This window comes from Entelurus aequoreus, linkage group LG01 (genome assembly GCF_033978785.1).
Source record: "Entelurus aequoreus isolate RoL-2023_Sb linkage group LG01, RoL_Eaeq_v1.1, whole genome shotgun sequence".
Lineage (NCBI taxonomy): Eukaryota > Metazoa > Chordata > Actinopteri > Syngnathiformes > Syngnathidae > Entelurus > Entelurus aequoreus.
In genome coordinates this window covers 2,874,653-2,895,253 of record NC_084731.1, presented here as the reverse complement: position 1 = coordinate 2,895,253, position 20,601 = coordinate 2,874,653, and the positions used below count along the sequence as shown (strand labels likewise).

Genomic DNA, 20,601 nt, shown 5'->3' with positions numbered 1-20,601 from the left:
TGACAGCTTGGGCTCTTTTTCAGATCAGCAGACTAAGTCTTTCTTATTTACAGTTTATATAAAAGTTTCTCATTTCTATTCAGACTTCCATATATATTTAATTTCCTTAACGGCTTGCCATAATATATATATATATATATATATATATATATATATATATATATATATATATATATATATATATATATATATATATATATATATATATATATATATATATATATATATATATATATATATATATATATATATATATATATATATATATATATATATAAATATATATATATATATATATATATATATACAAGCCAAATTATCCCGATCCAGATATTACTTTAATTCAAGTAATTAAGTAATATTTCCAGGGCTTGAATTTACAACCATTTTAGTCACACATGTGCCCAAAATGTAATCTGTTCAACTTCAAAATATTTGGGAACAAACAATTATTGTATTGTGAGCGAAAGTGGTGGCATTAGCCTCTATGTTGTGAAGTAATAACATAGAGGCTAATGCCACCACTCTCATTGTGTTTCAGTGTATCTTGAAGGATCATGCAAGTCATTGTTTCTTGTTGATGCTGTAAACAAAATGTCACTGTTTGTTGTTGTACTGAACACACATTGAAACTAAACAGACTGAAATAATAATAACAATGAATAATTTCTAAGTCTTTGTTAGCCGTTTGTGAAGTTTTGTGCTCGTGCGCTACGTTCGCTCGCATCCTGTGCATCTCCTGGGGGCTAAGCCCCCCCTGTCCTTAAAAGCTAGTGACGCCCCTGATAACAACTATGTCTTGGCTTAGGCCAGGCCTGGGCAATTATTTTGACTCTCGGGGCCAAATTTAGAGAAAAAAATGTGTCTGGGGGCCGGTATATCTGGGGCCGTACTTATCAAGCTTCTTAGAATGACTCCTAAGAAGTCTGCTAAGAGTTGACTTAAGAGTAAATAAATTCTTCGCTGAAAGCTGCACTTAAAAGTTAGTTATCAAGCGTCTTACTCACACTTTCAGCGAAGTGTAGGACTGAATCTTAAGTGTCACACTCAGAGCTGAATTACGACATTACTATGTGCCGTAAACGGAATTTTAGGTGACGTCATTTCTGTGTCCATAGAAATGACCAATCACGGAAGGGAATCCGTTGTCTAAGAATAAAGAAATATCTTGGAAATATTGAAGTGGACAATAGGAGTGTATATTTTGACAATAAACTACAAAATAATACAAAACAAACTAGTCCCCGCCGGCACTCACGCTACCGCTCCCTCTCTTCTCTCGCCCACACACTCACTGACGTCACTCACCTCACGGCCACACACATACGCTACTGTCATAACATTTTCTTTCCAATTCATTAATTAGGCAACTAATTTGAAACTGGTGTGGGTGGCTCTATATATACTAGCCCACTGCAGACACATGCAGAAATCAACAAGGAATCGAAAAGTATTAAATCTGTGACAAAAATAATATCCGCTCTGTCTAAACGATACCGTTTGATCAGCGGCTCGTCATCAAAAAAAAAAAAAACATTGTTCCGTTCCCTGAACGTTCGCGCACGTCTCTCTCGCCTCAGTGCCATCCCCTGCTGGCAACTCCTAACCACTTAAGACACCTCTGAAGGTCTCTTAAATATCGTGGAGAGTAGGAGTGATTCTTAGACTTAAGAACGTTGATAAAAAGCTTTTATTCTTAAGTTTGAGAGTAGGACTAAATTTCGCAAATTCTCAGGACTTAAGTGTAAAATGGCACTCTAAGAAGCTTGATAAGTACGGCCCCTGATTTTTAGGGACACTAATACAAAACCTCACAATAATGTCTGATTGAAAGCTAAAAACGTTATGACAGACCGCCTTGAAAAACGGAATGGAATTTTACATTTTTTCACTGAATGAGACACCCAGAATGTACATGAAAATAAAGAATGTTACAATATTAACTATGAAGGATAAAACACTGAATATTGACAACATATGAACGTCACACCCCCTCTCCATCCACATATTTTACAATCAAGCAAAACGCAACAAAAACGCAACAAATAAAGCGAAATATACGCAAAGGGTAAAAAAAAACCTTCCTAAAATCTGATATATGTGATATATCACTAAGATTTAGAATTTTGTTGTAAAAATCTCCTTCCACGTCTGTCCCTGACACCCACATTTCAGACTCTGTGGAAACGCTCCCCACCCACACTGCTTGGTACCTCGTCTGAGCTGCTGTGACTTAGATGACCATAGTAACTAATTAGATAACCACAGTAATTAATTAGATTACCATAGCAACTAATTAGATTACCATAGTAACTAGTATATTATGCAAAAGCGCAGATTCCCCCCCCACCCCCCCCCCCCCCACCCCACCCCCCGGGCCTTAATTTGCCCAGGACATGAATTGATTTACGTGGACCTCCGACTTAAACAATTTCAAAAACTTATTTTTTTATTTAAATAAAGATTGAACAATTGTGGCCCTAGTATTGATCCCTGGGGTACACCACAGGATATATTTAGCCTTGTAGATGTGTGTTTCACGTATGGTTTCCTGTTGGTTTGTATTTGTGTTCTGTGTTCATTCACCTACTAGCCTATTCTAACTAAATGATCTAAAAATTACTTGATGGCCAAAACCGTCCCAAGCAACACATCTGTAATATATTTTGGAAGTGTTTGTGATTCTGAAGACCACACAAACAAAATGATATCCCTGTTGGGACAAGTTTTCTGTGATATACCCCCGACCGAGTAAAAGAAGAAGATCCATCCATCCATCTTCAACCGCTTATCCAGCAGAGACCCCCAGACTTCCCCTCTCCAGAGCAACATTAGCAACTTCCTCCTGGGGAATCCCGAAGCGTTCCCAGGCCAGAGAGGAGATGTAATCCCCCCATCTGGTCCTTGGCTTGCCGCGGGGTCTCCTCCCAGTGGGACGGGCAACGAGGACCTCCCTAGGGAGACGCTCGTGAGGCATCCGCACGAGATGCCCGAACCACCTAAGCTGGCTCCTTTCCAAGCGAAGGAGCAGCGGCTCTACTCCGAGTCTCTCTCGGGTGACTGCACTTCTCACCCTATCTCTAAGGGAGATGCCAGCCACCCTTCTGAGGAAACTCATTTCGGCCACTTGTATCCGCGATCTTATTCTTTCTGTCATTACCCACACTTCATGACCATAGGTGAGAGTAGGAATGTAGATAGCTCGGTAGACCGAGAGCTTTGCCTTCTGGCTCAGCTCTCGTTTGGTCACAACAGTGCGGCAGAGAGACTGCAATACTGCCCCAGCTGCTCCGATTCTCCGGCTGATTTCCTTCTCCATCTTTCCCTCACTCGTGAACAAGACCCCGAGATACTTAAACTCCTCCACCTGGGACAGAGTCTCGTCCCCTACCCGGACTGTACAAACCATCGGTTTCCTGCTGAGAACCATGGCCTCAGATTTGGAGATGCTGATCCTCATTCCAGCCGCTGAACACTCGGCTGCGAACCGATCCAGTGAGAGCTGAAGATCACGAACCGAAGGTGCCATCAGGACCACATCATCTGCAAACAGCAGTGACGCAACCCTTAGCCCCCCGAGACGTATACCCTCTCCGCCATGGCCACGACTCCGCCTAGAAATCCTGTCCATGAAAATCACAAACAGGATAGGTGACAGAGCGCTGAAGAAGATGCTATCCTGAAGAAGATGCTGGACCAAAATGGTTGAATAATTGGACGTTCCCAAAACCAATGAGACAGTGATCCTTCAGCTGATTGACATTTATCACAATGTGGAGATGTATCAGGATAACATTTGTGTAATGAGACTTTGGAGTAATAGAAACAATGAATCACTTTAAAGTGCATGAGCCTAAGTCTGCTGTTCATTGAGCAATTGTCAATTTGAGAGAGTGTCCGTTCCCATTGTTGTTTGGGTTTTGTTGTTCTTACTTCCTGTTCCCAGGCTCTTTTAACACCGTCTGCTCATGTCATGGACATAATGAAGCAGCTGGCAAATTTGGCGGTAAACTTTTTACTTGTAGGTGATATATTTAGTAATTCTAAGAGAGGGTGTTTTTCATTTACCAGCTGAGACTTTGAAATGTTTTCTTTAATAAAAGTTCTTACCTGCAAATAGCGAGACCAACTGGATTGGGACGAATTGAATTTGATTCGCAATTGCTCAAATGACGCAAGAATGTCCTTGAAATGAATGTCCTTTATGCATTTAATTACATTTGGGTACTACCGGTAGTTCAAAAAAATATGTTTGTTATCGATGGAATAAATGCATGATTGTGGCACATTGGTGAGTACATAGTTACATTGTAAATATTCAATTGTTTTTTAATTTGAGAAATAATTTTGATAGAATTTCTTACTACTACACTATGGCTTGTTGATTTAATAGAATTGATTGATTGAAACTTTTATCAGTAGATTGCACAGTACAGTACATATTCCGTACAATTGACCACTAAATGGTAACACCCCAATAAGTTGTTCAACTTGTTTAAGTCGGGGTCCACGTTAATCAATTCATGGTAAAAAAGACTGGTTTAGTAAAAAGTAGAGATAGCAATGATGTGTAAGGTTTAACTAATGACTGCAATTCCAATTTCAGCCACCAGGGAGCAGAATTGAGTGATTCATTGTTTGGGAAGCCCATCTTCCAATAGGTCAATGCGTTCAGATTTGATGCCCAGTAATCCTTTTTGAACATTGGAAGACCCAGTCCCCCTTCCTATGCAGATCTGAATAAATTATTTTTGGATATTCTGCGTTTTTTATATCCCCACATAAAATCTAGAACTAAAGATTCAAGTTTTTGGAAAAAATCTGCAAGAATGAGAATTGGTAAGTTTTGAAAAAAATAAAAAAGTCCAGTCCATAGTGGATCTAGCATAAGAATGACAGTTCAGTCCATAGTGGATCTAACATAATAGTGAGAGTCCAGTCCATAGTGGATCTAACATAATAGTGAGAGTCCAGTCCATAGTGGATCTAACATAATAGTGAGAGAGTCCAGTCCATAGTGGATCTAACATAATAGTGAGAGTCCAGTCCATAGTGGATCTAACATAATAGTGTGAGTCCAGTCCATAGTGGATCTAACATAATAGTGAGAGTCCAGTCCATAGTGGATCTAACATAATAGTGTGAGAGTCCAGTCCATAGTGGATCTAACATAATAGTGAGAGTCCAGTCCATAGTGGATCTAACATAATAGTGAGAGAGTCCAGTCCATAGTGGATCTAACATAATAGTGAGAGTCCAGTCCATAGTGGATCTAACATTATAGTGTGAGAGTCCAGTCCATAGTGGATCTAACATAATAGTGAGAGTCCAGTCCATAGTGGATCTAACATAATAGTGAGAGTCCAGTCCATAGTGGATCTAACATAATTGTGTGAGAGTCCAGTCCATAGTGGATCTAACTTAATAGTGTGAGAGTCCAGTCCATAGTGGATCTAACATAATAGTGTGAGAGTCCAGTCCATAGTGGATCTAACATAATAGTGAGAGTCCAGTCCATAGTGGATCTAACATAATAGTGAGAGAGTCCAGTCCATAGTGGATCTAACATAATAGTGTGAGAGTCCAGTCCATAGTGGATCTAACATAATAGTGAGAGTCCAGTCCATAGTGGATCTAACATAATAGTTTGAGAGTCCAGTCCATAGTGGATCTAACATAATAGTGAGAGTCCAGTCCATAGTGGATCTAGCATAAGAGTGAGAGTTCAGTCCATAGTGGATCTAACATAATAGTGTGAGAGTCCAGTCCATAGTGGATCTAACATAATAGTGAGAGTCCAGTCCATAGTGGATCTAACATAATAGTGTGAGAGTCCAGTCCATAGTGGATCTAACATAATAGTGTGAGAGTTCAGTCCATAGTGGATCTAACATAATAGTGTGAGAGTCCAGTCCATAGTGGATCTAACATAATAGTGAGAGTCCAGTCCATAGTGGATCTAACATAATAGTGAGAGTCCAGTCCATAGTGGATCTAACATAATAGTGTGAGAGTTCAGTCCATAGTGGATCTAACATAATAGTGTGAGAGTCCAGTCCATAGTGGATCTAACATAATAGTGAGAGTCCAGTCCATAGTGGATCTAGCATAAGAGTGAGAGTTCAGTCCATAGTGGATCTAACATAATAGTGTGAGAGTCCAGTCCATAGTGGATCTAACATAATAGTGAGAGTCCAGTCCATAGTGGATCTAACATAATAGTTTGAGAGTCCAGTCCATAGTGGATCTAACATAATAGTGAGAGTCCAGTCCATAGTGGATCTAGCATAAGAGTGAGAGTTCAGTCCATAGTGGATCTAACATAATAGTGTGAGAGTCCAGTCCATAGTGGATCTAACATAATAGTGAGAGTCCAGTCCATAGTGGATCTAACATAATAGTGTGAGAGTCCAGTCCATAGTGGATCTAACATAATAGTGTGAGAGTTCAGTCCATAGTGGATCTAACATAATAGTGTGAGAGTCCAGTCCATAGTGGATCTAACATAATAGTGAGAGTCCAGTCCATAGTGGATCTAACATAATAGTGAGAGTCCAGTCCATAGTGGATCTAACATAATAGTGTGAGAGTTCAGTCCATAGTGGATCTAACATAATAGTGTGAGAGTCCAGTCCATAGTGGATCTAACATAATAGTGAGAGTCCAGTCCATAGTGGATCTAACATAATAGTGTGAGAGTTCAGTCCATAGTGGATCTAACATAATAGTGTGAGAGTCCGGTCCATAGTGGATCTAGCATAATAGTGAGAGTCCGGTCCATAGTGGATCTAGCATAATAGTGAGAGTCCAGTCCATAGTGGATCTAACATAATAGTGAGAGTCCAGTCCATAGTGGATCTAACATAATAGTGAGAGAAAATAAAATAACCTTCCGGATTGTTATAGGTGGACAGTTCAAAAGCTAGCATGTGTGATGGTATGGGGGTGTATTAGTGCCCAAGACATGGGTAACTTACACATCTGTGAAGGCACCATTAATGCTGAAAGGTACATACAGGTTTTGGAGCAACATACGTTGCCATCCAAGCAACGTTATCATGGACGCCCCTGCTTATTTCAGCAAGACCAGACCTGTCTCCCATTGAAAATGTGTGGTGCAATACGAAGGCTAAAATATGAGAAGGGAGACTGTTGAACAACTTAAGCTGTACATCAAGCAAGAATGGGAAAGAATTCCACCTGAAAAGCTTCAAAAATGTGTCTCCTCAGTTCCCAAACCTTTACTGAGTGTTGTTAAAAGTCAAGGCCTGAATCACTGTCATTAACATGTTTCTGACAGCCCTTTTCACAAGTCCTCGCTCAACCTTTTTCTTGACATTTCACGTCCCAGAGCCTTGCGAGCCATGTGACAACTTCCCAAGTAGCGGGTCTCCAGCTCCATTCTTCCGGACATTCTGGTTGTCAGGCATCCAGCCAGGAGGCGCAGGTAACGGGGGAGGAGCTACAGATTCCTCCCCATCTTCTGGATCCCTTGGGGTCCCCTCGAAGGTGCGCCTCCGCGGGGCTGCAACCAGTGTCTTTTTCTCCGGATAAGGGCGTCGCTCGTCCACCACAACCACCTCAGGTGAGCCAGCAGGACGACCCGCTCTGCTTCCTGCTTCTGTGACGGTCTTCAGCTTCCTCACTGAGGTCAACCAGCGGGATGAGGATCTTGGCGACACCCCACCTGACACAAGAGGTACATTAACTAGGTGAGTAAAGAACAATTACACCACGATGCCAGATTTGTGATCGTTGTTAGGAACTCGCACGGCTGCCGTTTTGGTGACCCCAAGATGCAAGAACCAGGAGGACGATGAGCAGGCAAGATGTTTTTAATTATCATCAACAGAGGAGAAAGCAGTCTTGCATGAACCAGTTCCAACATAAAGTGATCTTCGAGCACTGAGGAGTGCTCGAGACAAAGCATAAATAGGATACATGTTGATTGGCCGCAGGTGTGGACCAACGGCAGGTGAGTAAACGAACAGTGCTCAGCGGAACAAGCAGGAAGTGGAAACCAAAATAAGAGCACTGATAGGAAGTGTGGAGAATGCATATATATGTTTAAGGGTTATTTCTTTATTCATAGTCATGTTTGAAGCAGCTAGTGTTTTTCCATTTGTACTCTTTCTATCTTTTCATTTTATGTCCGCAAGTAAACTGTGTGTGTTACCTTGAAGACTTGGAATGTAGGAGTTGGAGTACTCCCTTATATCTTATCTGTAGTAGAACAATGAGCCTGTATTCCTTTCTGGAGAGGGTGGGGGCTGTTTGCGGATTCAAGAAGTAGTCTCTTTCTGTTTGAATGCCAGATCAACTAGAGCAGCCGATACGAATGTATTAATTAAGTTGGTCTCCCAAAGATTAAAGATTAAGATTAAAGTACCAATGATTGTCACACACACACTAGATGTGGTGAAATTTGTCCTCTGCATTTGACCCATCCCCTTGGGGAGCAGTGGGCAGCAGCGGCGCCGCACCCGGGAATCATTTTGGTGATTTAACCCCCAACTCCAACCCTTGATGCTGAGTGCCAAGCAGGGAGATAATGGGTCCCATTTTTATAGTCTTTGGTATGACTCGGCTGGGATTTGAACTCCAACCTACCGATCTCAGGGCGGACACTCTAACCACTACAAAGCTTTGGAATAAACTAGAAAATATTCCAATTCTGTTTTGATGGTTCTTCTTACTCAGCATATATGTCATCAAAAGAACTTGGGATTGACCAGTAACTTAGATTCCCTTGGAGGAAAAACTGGTCCGACGCAACAGAAGTAAATACAAAAACAAGGAAAACAAACAGAAATGAAGTGACAGATCGTCACAATCGTACCATGACTTCGTCTTCTGAGAGGAAAAGCAACCTCTGGATCGACTCCGGGCGGCAGGGAAAAGTACTTCTGGGATTTGGACACATTTTGAACGGCCTGTGTGAGAAAGAATAAGGGCGGTTTCAAGCAGGACTGTTGTCTTCTATGTTTGTGGGAAAGGTAAACTGTAGAAAACCAACCCACCATTTCACGTAAACTCTCAGATCGCAGGCTGCGTCTGATGCTCGCATGTCGGCGAATTAAAATCTCCCTGGCTCGGCTATTTTCAGGCAAGTTGGATTTGTTGGTGTAAGCCATCGTCTGCGCATCAAGCAGGTGTGCTGGTACGTCATTAATATGTTTGTGGGACGTTCCCGTCACTGGAGAAGACTTCTCTTACCTTCTCTCTGATTCTGTACATGTTCTTGGCCAGGATGTCATGCATCCTACTGACGTCTGCAGCCAGGAACTTCTTCTTAGGTCGAGACGCTCCCTTCTTCTCGTCGCTGGACAGGACAATGAACAGCCACTGAGTTACTCATTGTTGAAGTTCATACATCCATTTTCTACCGCTTGTCCCTTTTGGGGTGGCGGGGGGTGCTGGAGCCTATCTCAGCTGCATTCGGGCGGTAGGCGGGGTACACCCTGGACAAGTCACCACCTCATCACAGGGCCAACACAGATAGACAGATAACATTCACACACTAGGGACCATTTAGTGTTGCCAATCAACCTATCCCCAGGTGCATGTCTTTGGAAGTGGGAGGGGCCTATCCCCAGGTGCATGTCTTTGGAGGTGGGAGGGGCCTATCCCCAGGTGCATGTTTTTGGAGGTGGGAGGAAGCCGGAGTACCCGGAGGGAACCCACGGGGAGAACATGCAAACTCCACACAGAAAGATCCTGAGCCCGGGATTGAACTCAGGACTACTCAGGACCTTCGTACATGCACTAACCCCTGTTCCACCGTGCTACCCCATTGTTGAACTTGTCATACGTAATTATCTTTGCGGGATAGGCCAGTAAAAAAGGACCTGCAGGCCACATGTGGAGCCCAGGCTGCACTTTGAACACTCATATATTATTGAAATCTGTTATTAAGCCCGTATCAGTGCCTACAGGGTTTTGTTGGATTTTTTGGGGATTGTTGCGATCTAAAATGTCTGAATTCGTGGCGGCTTTTTTCAGAAAGTTGTTGCAAAGGTTGCAGCGTTTCCTTCCACACCTTTTCTGCAAGCCAGCTACTTTTCAATTGACCAAGACGAAGGGATCTACCTCATTCATATATATCATTTATATTGATTTATTTATGAAAGAGATGTTAACAAGTTAAAGGTGTTTAAAGATAATACAAGCATGTTTAACATTGCTTTCTTTCATGAAGACAAGAATATAAGTTGGTATGATTGTGATGACTTGCATTGATAGGAATCAGACAGTTAGTGATGATAACCTCCACATTTTCAAATGGAGGAGAAAAAAAGTCCTCCTTTCTGTCCAATACCACATGAAAGTTTGTCCAGCTTCCATACTCCTTTTTATACACTTTACAAGAAATACATTGGCGGCAAACCCCGTAGCTGGCTAGCTTGTGCGCGCTAGCTTTCTGAGACTCTTATTTTGTTAGCGCAGGCGGGATGGAGCAGGGATTTTATTGTGAAGACAGGAACTGTGCGGTCGGTCTTTAGAGTTTTGACGGCAGGTACGGTTTAAATAAAAAGTGTTTCTGGCCTTCCTGTCGGTCGTTTTTTCTTAATAATGATCTGGCAGCAGCCAGCTTCATCTCACAAGATCCTCGGGTGCCGTAAATGTCAATCAAGAGACCAAAGTGACGTCTGACTGAAGACTGATGATCGATCATTTTTAGGTCTATTTTTATTCATGCCTGACTGGCGATGGACTGACACACCCTCCACCATCCATTGTGACCGAGTGCAAGAGCTTTTTACGACCCCCTCTCCCCTTAGAAACAGCTGTTGCTATGTAATCAGGGAAAGTCCAAATAAAAGAGGATGCCTGCAACCATTTCTTCAGAGCATTGTGGAAGACTGTCCAAAAGTACAGCACAGACGTTTCTCCTCATGAGCCAAATTGAATCCTGTCTCTGTTTGATTCCTTGCTTCTTGTCTGTTTAATAGATGTCATCGTTGTTTGAACCTGACAGTCCTACTATAATTTATTTATGAGCCTCCAATCTATTTGTGGCTCGGCAGGAAATACAGATGATGAATAATTAATGGGAAAGGTATTTAAATAGTCAAATATTTCATCTGACTAATATGGACCTGATAACACGAGACTGAGTTTGTGCATTGACAATAGCATCTACTTACTACAGGGAAACGATGGACGGTGCCGCACTCAGGTCGCCCACTGATGTGTCCAGCAAATCAATGGCTGTCTGCAGCTCCAGTTTTTTGTACAGAGACACAATACTGGACTCTGCCCTGTTGTCTCGAAGCAGGATGCGCCTCAGAAAGCGATCGTTAAATTTTTTAAACCTGAGACACGGACAAAAGCACAAGGAATCGATCAATTTTTTATGACTGAAAAGATTGCAATCGTGTATTTCTGCAGCCCTACTTGTCTTTCCAGTAGTAATGGCTCCATTGCCCACACAGGTCCTCAATGCCACAAACAATGTGCTCCATCACCTTAGCGAAATCACTGTCAGTATCAGAGCAATCAGAATAGATGATCAACTACCAGCATGTTCTTACTCTGTTGTGTATTTCTACATTGATGGTGCTTGAGTCCTTGTTGGTCCGTCTGATATTCATATATTCTATGATGGGACGAATGCTGATCCCCTGCCAATTAGAAAAACATGTACATGATGTAGTTGTAGGGTCGAGGTACAAGACGACCGCACCTGTATGAACACGGTGAATATGATGACGGCGATGGAAGCGGTGACAAACAAGTTCTTCCTGTTGATGCTGTCGGGCATGGTGAAGACCAGAGCAAAGCAGATGGCCCCGCGCACGCCTCCGTAGGCCAGACCGAACTGGTCCTTGAAGGTGAATTGGATCGTCCGGAGTGGGTTGACGATCTGAGACAGAACCAGAATGCCTGCGGGACAGAAGATGCTCAAATCCAAGTCTGATGTGCCTGCGCTGGCGTTTCCGCCCGCACTCACCGATTCCTCTCCAGAGCAGGGCGAATAGGAGGGTGAACAGGATGTAGGCCCAGTTCCACTCATGTTCCGTCGTAATGGTCACGACGCCCAGGAAGAAGAAGATAAGAGTTTCTGAGATGGTGGCCAACATCTTGACCACGTGGCGGATAGTAGTGCAGGACCTCTGGGAGACGTTCTCCTCTACATAGTACTTCATGGTTATAGCACATGTAATAATCCTGAAAGTAGGATATAAAGTAGGACATACGTGACTCACAGCAGCAAATACTCACAATTATCTGTACCAAAATTCATGCCTTTACAAAGATAAAAGCTATGCCGAGTCTAAGGCTTCGTTTTGTCATGGACTTCATCCCAACAAACATTCGGTTTCTGTCTGCCGTTTCCTGTCTTCTGCTCTGTTTGTAGGCAGGTTGGTCTGGTGGTTGGGGTGGAGCATTGAGACTCAATTAGTGGTTGGGGTGGAGCATTTAGACTCAATTAGTGGTTGGGGTGGAGCAATGAGACTCAATTAGTGGTTGGGGTGGAGCATTGAGACTCAATTAGTGGTTGGGGTGGAGCATTGAGACTCAATTAGTGTTTGCGGTGGAGCAATGAGACTCAATTAGTGGTTGGGGTGGAGCATTGAGACTCAATTAGTGATTGGGGTGAAGCATTGGGGTGGAGCAATGAGACTCAATTAGTGGTTGGGGTGGAGCAATGAGACTCAATTAGTGATTGGGGTGAAGCATTGAGACTCAATTAGTGGTTGGGGTGGAGCATTGAGACTCAATTAGTGGTTGGGGTGAAGCATTGAGACTCAATTAGTGGTTGGGGTGGAGCAATGAGACTCAATTAGTGGTTGGGATGGAGCAATGAGACTCAACCGGTTGACACCCTTCCGACTGGCTTACTTACTACATAAGCGATTGTCGACATAATCAAAGTCCTAATAGAAACTAGCCATTGCTTCCCTCGTCACTTTGGCCAGAGACGTAGCAGAACGGTTGGTGATAATGGAATTGAAGTGAATTATATTTATATAGCGCTTTTGTTAGAATAATTGTTTCTAAATTATCACAAAAACTTTGTGTTACATTGAGGGTCTGGTGAGAAGACAAAAGCTGTCTTTGAAACCTACCAAGAGTAAGGCTCGTAAAACTCCACTGTGTAGGGGGGGGAAGCAAGATGAAGGTGTTCCTGTGTTCTTTCATGTATGGTAATCAACAGAAAAATATTGTTCTAACCCAAGGACTTCAAAGCGGAGAGAAGAATGGATCTGCCCAATTTCCAGACAACCTCTTTTTGAACCTCCTTTTTCAACTGGTTTACGAACGTCTTTTTGAACTATTTTATGGACCTCTTTTGGAACTATTTTACGAACTGTTTTTGAACTGATCTTTTCTGTGAATTGTTTACGACCTTTTCTGTGAACTTTTTGCGACCTTTGTCCTTTGGAAACAGCGGTGGCCATGTGGTCGGGGAGGGTCCAAAATAAAAGAAGGAGGTGTGCAATCTTTTGGCAGAGCGTGCTGAGATACTGTAAAGGGTACAGTGTACAGACGACTCTCCTCAATATTGAGTCCAAATTGAATTATGTCTCTGTTTAATTCTTTGCCTCTTGTCTTGTTTAATAGATGTCATCAGTGTTTGAACCTGACAGCTTTTCTCTAGTGACTTAAAGCACTTTAACATAGTGAAGGGACGGCGTGGCGTAGTGGGTAGAGCAACCGTGCCAGAAACCTGAGGGTTGCAGGTTCGCTCCCCGCCTCTTACCATCCAAAAACGCTGCCGTTGTGTCCTTGGGCAGGACACTTCACCCTTTGCCCCCGGTGCCGCTCACACCGGTGAAATGAATGATGAATGAATGGTAGGTGGTGGTCGGAGGGGCCGTAGGCGCAAACTGGCAGCCTCGCTTCCGTCAGTCTACCCCAGGGCAGCTGTGGCTACAAATGTAGCTTACCACCACCAGGTGTGAATGAATGATGGGTTCCCACTTCTCTGTGAGCGCTTTGAGTATCTAACAATAGAAAAGCGCGATATAAATCGAATCCATTATTATTATTATGAAACCCAATATCTAAGTTACATTTAAACCAGTGTGGGTGGCACTGGGAGAAGGTGGGCAAAGTGTCTTGCCCAAAGACACAACGGCAGTGACTAGGATGGCGGAAGCGGGGATCGAACCTGGAATCCTCAAGTTACTGGCACGGCCGCTCTACCAACCGAGCTATACCGCCCCGTTGAATTGAAAAACTACGGCAGTTTGTTGACATGGTTTTCTTCCGTTTGTGTATATTTCTCTTTTCATTCTTCTTTTGTATGCGATATTTTATGCAGAGGTACCTCAACTTACGAGCTTAATGGGTTCTCTGATGGAGCTCATAACTCAAAACATTTGTATGGACAATAGACGTCACCCATTGAAAACGATTCAACTGGTGCTTGGCTAAACATCAGAATTTTACACATTTTAGATAAGGAATAGTGTATAAAAATATAAATAAAAAATATATATAAAAGTGAGCTTTTGTTAAACCAAATATTGTGTTTTTTTCCATATACAACAACCTATCTGGATTTGATAAGAGAATCGATAAGGAATCGGTTCGATAAGAGGATTCGATAATGGGCTCGAACTCGATAATTTCTTATCAAACATCATCCCTAGGTATAACATATGTGGGGGTTCATTGGCCGGTTTGTCGCGTATTCAGCGTAAGAGAAACGTGCGGAACTATAATAAAAGTTGAGCAATAATTGCAAGCGCCCATTCATGGCGCATTGCAGCAGGCCCATAATAAATACACACACAACGATATGATCAGGATTTTGGATGGAGAAATTTGTGGTTTTTTGCAAGTGTATTCAACCAAGGGGATGTTGTTCTGTTTCATCAACACTTTGAACTTTCTCTTCCTTGAGAGGTGCATAGCGAGTTTGACATGTTGCGTCAGGCCTCAAGAATCTAGATTTCATACCTTGTTGTTTCTGACTTTTTTATGTTCTGTAGCAAACTCAATGGGACTATATGAGGAACATAAGTTGTAGGTAACATCCTAATTGAGGATGCTTGATGTCCAATCTGTTTTCAAGTAATATGGATGCCTGCAGCAGGTACATGACTACGGCGTGCTTGTTCCACTTACGCGAGAACACTGGAAATGGCGAAGAGCTCGGCGATCAGGTATGCCAAGTAGCTGAACATGAAGACGAAGAGCGGCTCGATCTGGCGGGCGTTGTGGGTGAAACGTGTGGTGAAGGCTGCAGCGAAGCCAAACACGAGGCCGAAAAGGAAACCCCCGGCCCCTACCACGAAGAACCGGGCCCCGCCCAGAAGCACGTCGGTTGATTCCACGGCGGACATGTCCGCCACAAAGGAAAACATGCTATAGAGTACCTGCAAGAAGAACAAGATGAATCAGCAGTTGCGTTGAAACCGCATGAGTTTACACAAACAGTTCACAGATGAGCCGTCAAGCAAGTTTTGCAAGTCAAATAGTGCCAAGAATCTGCTGTCACATGATTAGATGTGAGAGACATGATTAGATGTGAGAGACAAGATTAGATCAATCAGCAATAGTTAGTGGGAAGCTTTTTGAGCGAAACTTGGCGAGAGCCAAAACTGGAACTGGTAAGACCGGACAGAGGACGGTAAGAATGCGTGGTGACCGTCTCTGTCCGTGACAATAAAAGCATCGCTGCCGCTCACCACGGTGACGGCGTCGTTGAACAGCCCCTCGCCAAAGATGACGATGTGAGTCTGCTCGTTCACGCCGACGTCGTCAAACACGTTGAGCACCGCCACGGGATCCACGGCCGATATGATCGACGCAAACAACAAGTTCTCCTGGAACGAGTAAAAGAACATCACACCAGGACACTTGCACATGTCCGAAAAGGAGTAATGGTAAATGGGTTATACTTGTATAGTGCTTTTCCACCTTTAAGGTACTCAAAGCTTTTATTTCCACATTCACCCATTCATCGGCGATCACTCGAAAGGAGTATGATTGTCCTCCTGTTGGTGGGTCCTTCAGGAGAACGCCTGTGCGTGGAATCTTTTAAAGTGGGGAGACTGGTGCACAGACAGCCACCACACTTTCCTTGGCAAAGAGAAGGCCAGGGTCCAATGGCATGGAGACCAAGACAATTGGGGCCCATCTTTGCTGCAGCCTTCTTCCGCCTTTGTGACCATTGTGGAGCTTCTCTGCAACGACCTTCTTTCATCTCCGTAATATCGCTAAAATTCGTTCCATCTTGTCCACTAGCGACGCTGAGATCATTATTCATGCGTTTGTTACGTCTCGTCTCGATTACTGTAACGTATTATTTTCGGGTCTCCCTATGTCTAGCATTAAAAGATTACAGTTGGTACAAAATGCAGCTGCAAGACTTTTGACAAAAACAAGAAAGTTTGATCATATTATGCCTATACTGGCTCACCTGCACGGGCTTCCTGTGCACTTAAGATGCGACTTTAAGGTTTTACTACTTACGTATAAAATACTACACGGTTTAGCTCCAGCCTATCTCGCCGATTGTATTGTACCATATGTCCCGACAAGAAATCTGCGTTCAAAGAACTCCGGCTTATTAGTGATTCCCAGAGCCAAAAAAAAGTCTGCGGGCTATAGAGCGTTTTCTATTCGGGCTCCAGTACTCTGGAATGCCCTCCCGGTAACAGTTAGAGATGCTACCTCAGTAGAAACATTTAAGTCCCATCTTAAAACTCATTTGTATAATCTAGCCTTTAAATAGACCCCCCTTTTTTAGACCAGTTGATCTGCCGTTTCTTTTCTTCTCTCCTCTTCTCCCCTGTCTCTTGCGAGGGGGAGTTGCATAGGTCCGGTGGCCATGGATGAAGTGCTGGCTGTCCAGAGTCGGGACCCCGGGTGGACCACTAGCCTGTGCATCGGTTGGGGACACCTCTGCGCTGCTGACCTGTCTCCGCTCGGGATGGTTTCCTGCTGGCCCCGCTGTGGACTGGACTCTCGCTGATGTGTTGGATCCACTGTGGACTGGACTTTCACAATATTATGTCAGACCCACTCGACATCCATTGCTTTCGTTCTCCCCTAGAGGGGGGGGTTACCCACATATGCGGTCCTCTCCAAGGTTTCTCATAGTCATTCACCGACGTCCCACTGGGGTGAGTTTTTCCTTGCCCGTATGTGGGCTCTGTACCGAGGATGTCGTTGTGGCTTGTGCAGCCCTTTGAGACACTTGTGATTTAGGGCTATATAAATAAACATTGATTGATTGATTGATTGAACCATCATCCGCCCACTCCACCGTTGAGGTCTTTTTCGACAAGGGAGACACACAGACTCCAACGTCACTTCTTGGCTGTGGGGAGCTGTATCCGATGGCAAGGGAAACCCAGGACGACCGGCACCTCCTCACAGCTGCAGGAGGCTGCCGGAGCTCCGGTCTGTCGGAGGACCGCCTATGGTGCACCTACCAGCACTTGCTTTTCTCTCAGGGTGTGCTCCCCTAGCCTTTTGTCTTCCCAGACTAACCCACAAGGCAGCGGGGCATTCACCCATTCACACACACATTCACACACTGATGGCGGGAGCTGCCATGCAAGGCCCTAACCACCACCTATCAGGAGCAAGGGTGAAGTGTCTTGCTCAAGGACACAACGAACGTGACGAGGTTGGTAGAAGGTGGGGATTGAACCAGGAACCCTCAGGTTGCTAGCACGGCCACTCTCCCAACCGCCCCACGCTGTCCCCAACCGTATGTTTAACATGTTGACACTTACAGTAATGTATGTGTGTGTATTCTGTTTGTTTACTTCCTGTGTTCAGGTGTCACCCCTTTCTAATTAGTAGAGAAAACAATAAAGAATGCAGATCAAAAAAATGAACGCAAATTAAAACTGCTCCCTTGCCCACTTCACTTACTCGCACAAACCCGAAGTTAACTTTTTCATCATTTCCTGTTGCAACTTTTACTAATTCAGATAGTGACATCAGTATGCAGAGCCTCAGGGTGTCATCGTCACACACTAATTATGATGAAGACTAGATGATCAACGTTTACATTTTTGTGGCAAATCATCGGAGTAGCCATCAAAGTCTGTCGCCATGCGCTGCCCGCATCATATGGTGTAGGCCAGGCCTGGGCAATTGTTTTGACCCGGGGGCCACATTTAGAGAGAGAAATGTGTCTGGGGGCCAGTATATCTATTTTTAGGGACACTAATACAAAACTTCACAATAATGTCTGATTGAATGCTAAAAACGTTATGACAGACCGCCTTAAAAAACGTAATGGAATTTTTCATTTTTCTATGAACGATAAAACATTGAATATTGACAAAATATGAATGTCACACCCCCTTTCGATCGACATATTTTACAATCAAGTGAAACGCAACAAAAATGCAACAAACTGTGAAATATGAACGCGAAGGCTACAAAATAAACCCGCCTACAATCTGATATATCACTAAGCTGTAGAACTTTGTTGTGAAAAGCTCATTCCGCGTCTGTGGAAACGCTTCCCGCCCACACTGCTTGGTGCCTCGTCTGAGCTGCTGTGACGTAGATTATCATAGTAACTAAATAGATGACCATAGTAACTAATTAGATTACCATAGTAACTGGTATATCATCCATAAGCACAGATTCCAACCATTGAAATACTATGTATAGTTCAAGACTTACGGTCATTAGAAAACATGACTGCACATCATAATGGCAGCTACACTTTACATCTTAAAGATCTAAAAAAATATTATTTGGGAATGTCCGGCAGGCCAGACTGAAAAGCTTAACGGGCCGCGTGTGGCTCCCGGGCCTTAATTTGCCCAGGTCTGGTCTAATCCATTCAAACCACCTAATGTTGTAACCTAATGTTGTCCCTGGAAATGGCAATGAGAGGCTAGAAAAACGATACACTCTGTAACCATATCAAAACTGTATTCACTTGCTCTTTCCTGTCCTGGTCACTAACCTGCAGGTTGATATCTTGGACACCAAAGACCTCAATTTGACAAATGGCGTAGAGTGAGAGCCCGATTCCAATGCTGTTCCACAGAGTCCCCACCACTGCGTACCACAGCACCGTGCCGACGTTCTCAAAAAAGGGCCTGGTGGGCATGAAGTAGCCATTTTCCAGGACGATGAGCGGGAGCATGTAGAGAAAGAAGACATCGGAGGTCAGCACGGCTGGCGGTTCCTCTTTCACTGAGTGCATGATGGCGCCGACGATGAGGCCAATGGAAATCAGCAAACAAGATTCCGGGATCCAGATCGTGATATTTTTGTAAATGTGAAAACCTGGAAAATGGCGGGATGAAACAGTAAACAAACAACAAACTTGAAAAGTCTAACAGATGACTCTTCATTCACAATTGAAGTTAAAAAGTGGCTATGGGGCAATCAAAGCTGCTCACACGGTCAATAAGGTGGCCACTATGATTGACACATCAACTTAGTGTGTATTATATTTATCCATGAGAGCATTTTTGTTGTAAATTGTGAGGTGTGTCTGTTAAAATCATGTTTTTTTTTACAAATGATGACAGATGTAATGGAAATGAGCTATTTAGCTATAATCTGGTACAGAACATATCTGTCTTTGAGCTTCATGTTTCTGTGCATTGTCCCTTCATATAAAGACTCAACTAAAGTATGAAGGTTGATGTGGTAAAGCTGATGATTTGGTATAAAACGTACCAATTTTGGCAAAGGAAGCCAGCAGCACCCACAATGTGAACTCAATGGGGACTTGTACCCGAGGATAGTCCATTGTAAACACAGGAAGTCTGGCCCGCTCCTCATCAGGGAAGGCCTGGGGTTCATCGATGTCATGTTGAAAAGGTTTGATGTCGGTTGCTGCTGAAGGTTCCGACGGTTGAATTTCACATTTTCCTCCAATGCAGCAGAGTGACAAAAGCAGGAGCGCGCACACCCAAAGTCTGACGGACAGAACCGAGGCACACATTCTCACAGCTCCACGCCGATCACACACCAAAAGCCTCCGACCTCTGCCAGGAGTGTAGACATGAAAATGTTCCGATACTTCCAGTCTCTTCGTGTTGTGGTTGCATTCCCAGTGAGCGTCTGGTCTTGTTCAACCTGCTTGTCACGTGTGCCTTGCCCATTGGGTGGGGCAAAGGTAAAAGACATGACATTGTTAGCGTGCAGTGGCTGGAATGTTCAAGCACGTCTTAAATTGGGAATTTTTTTTTCTTTTGGAGCCAAAGTACCCCCAAAACAGAGAAAATCATTTTTGAAAGGAATAGCATTAGTATCAGACTTAGAAAAATAAGAATACATCAAATATTAGCATAAACATAAGAAACATATATAAAATATGACAAATTGTTTTTTTTGTTTTGTTTTTAATCTGTCCTGTCCAGCCACATGGGCAACCATTCATCAAAATTACCATCCATCCATCCATCCATTTTCTACCGCTTGTCCCTTTTGAACTTCATCAAATGGTGCAATGATTTGTACCTGGAGCTTAATCAATCAATCAATCAATCAATGTTTATTTATATAGCCCTAAATCACAAGTGTCTCAAAGGGCTGTACAAGCCACAACGACATCCTCGGTACAGAGCCCACATACGGGCAAGGAAAACTCACCCCAGTGGGACGTCAATGTGAATGACTATGAGAAACCTTGGAGAGGACCGCATATGTGGG

The 20,601-nt window shown here is 43.5% G+C and overlaps 1 protein-coding gene across 1 annotated transcript; it reads right to left on the bottom strand.

Annotated features, from left to right (window-relative positions):
• Positions 1-6,737: 6,737 nt before the first annotated feature.
• Positions 6,738-19,989, bottom strand: LOC133652535 (sodium/hydrogen exchanger 2-like). The gene is made up of 13 exons (XM_062051430.1): positions 19,624-19,989; positions 18,899-19,224; positions 15,645-15,782; positions 15,082-15,332; positions 11,954-12,171; positions 11,687-11,886; positions 11,535-11,624; positions 11,398-11,468; positions 11,148-11,315; positions 9,217-9,322; positions 9,021-9,137; positions 8,840-8,933; positions 6,738-7,687 (listed from the first exon to the last, which is right to left on the bottom strand). Exons 1-13 carry the CDS (start codon positions 19,889-19,891, stop codon positions 7,341-7,343), a joined length of 2,394 nt encoding a protein of 797 aa, XP_061907414.1. The 5' UTR covers positions 19,892-19,989; the 3' UTR covers positions 6,738-7,340.
• Positions 19,990-20,601: the final 612 nt, after the last annotated feature.

Excerpts from the sequence above, each read along its gene's own strand:
- LOC133652535 (XM_062051430.1), bottom strand. The coding sequence starts at position 19,891 with ATGTGTGCCTCGGTTCTGTCCGTCAGACTTTGGGTGTGCGCGCTCCTG. Across the intron at positions 19,225-19,623 it reads GGCTTCCTTTGCCAAAATTG|GTTTTCACATTTACAAAAAT; the intron begins GTACGTTTTATA and ends GCCATTTTCCAG. Across the intron at positions 12,172-15,081 it reads GCCATTTCCAGTGTTCTCGC|GATTATTACATGTGCTATAA; the intron begins GTAAGTGGAACA and ends TCCTACTTTCAG.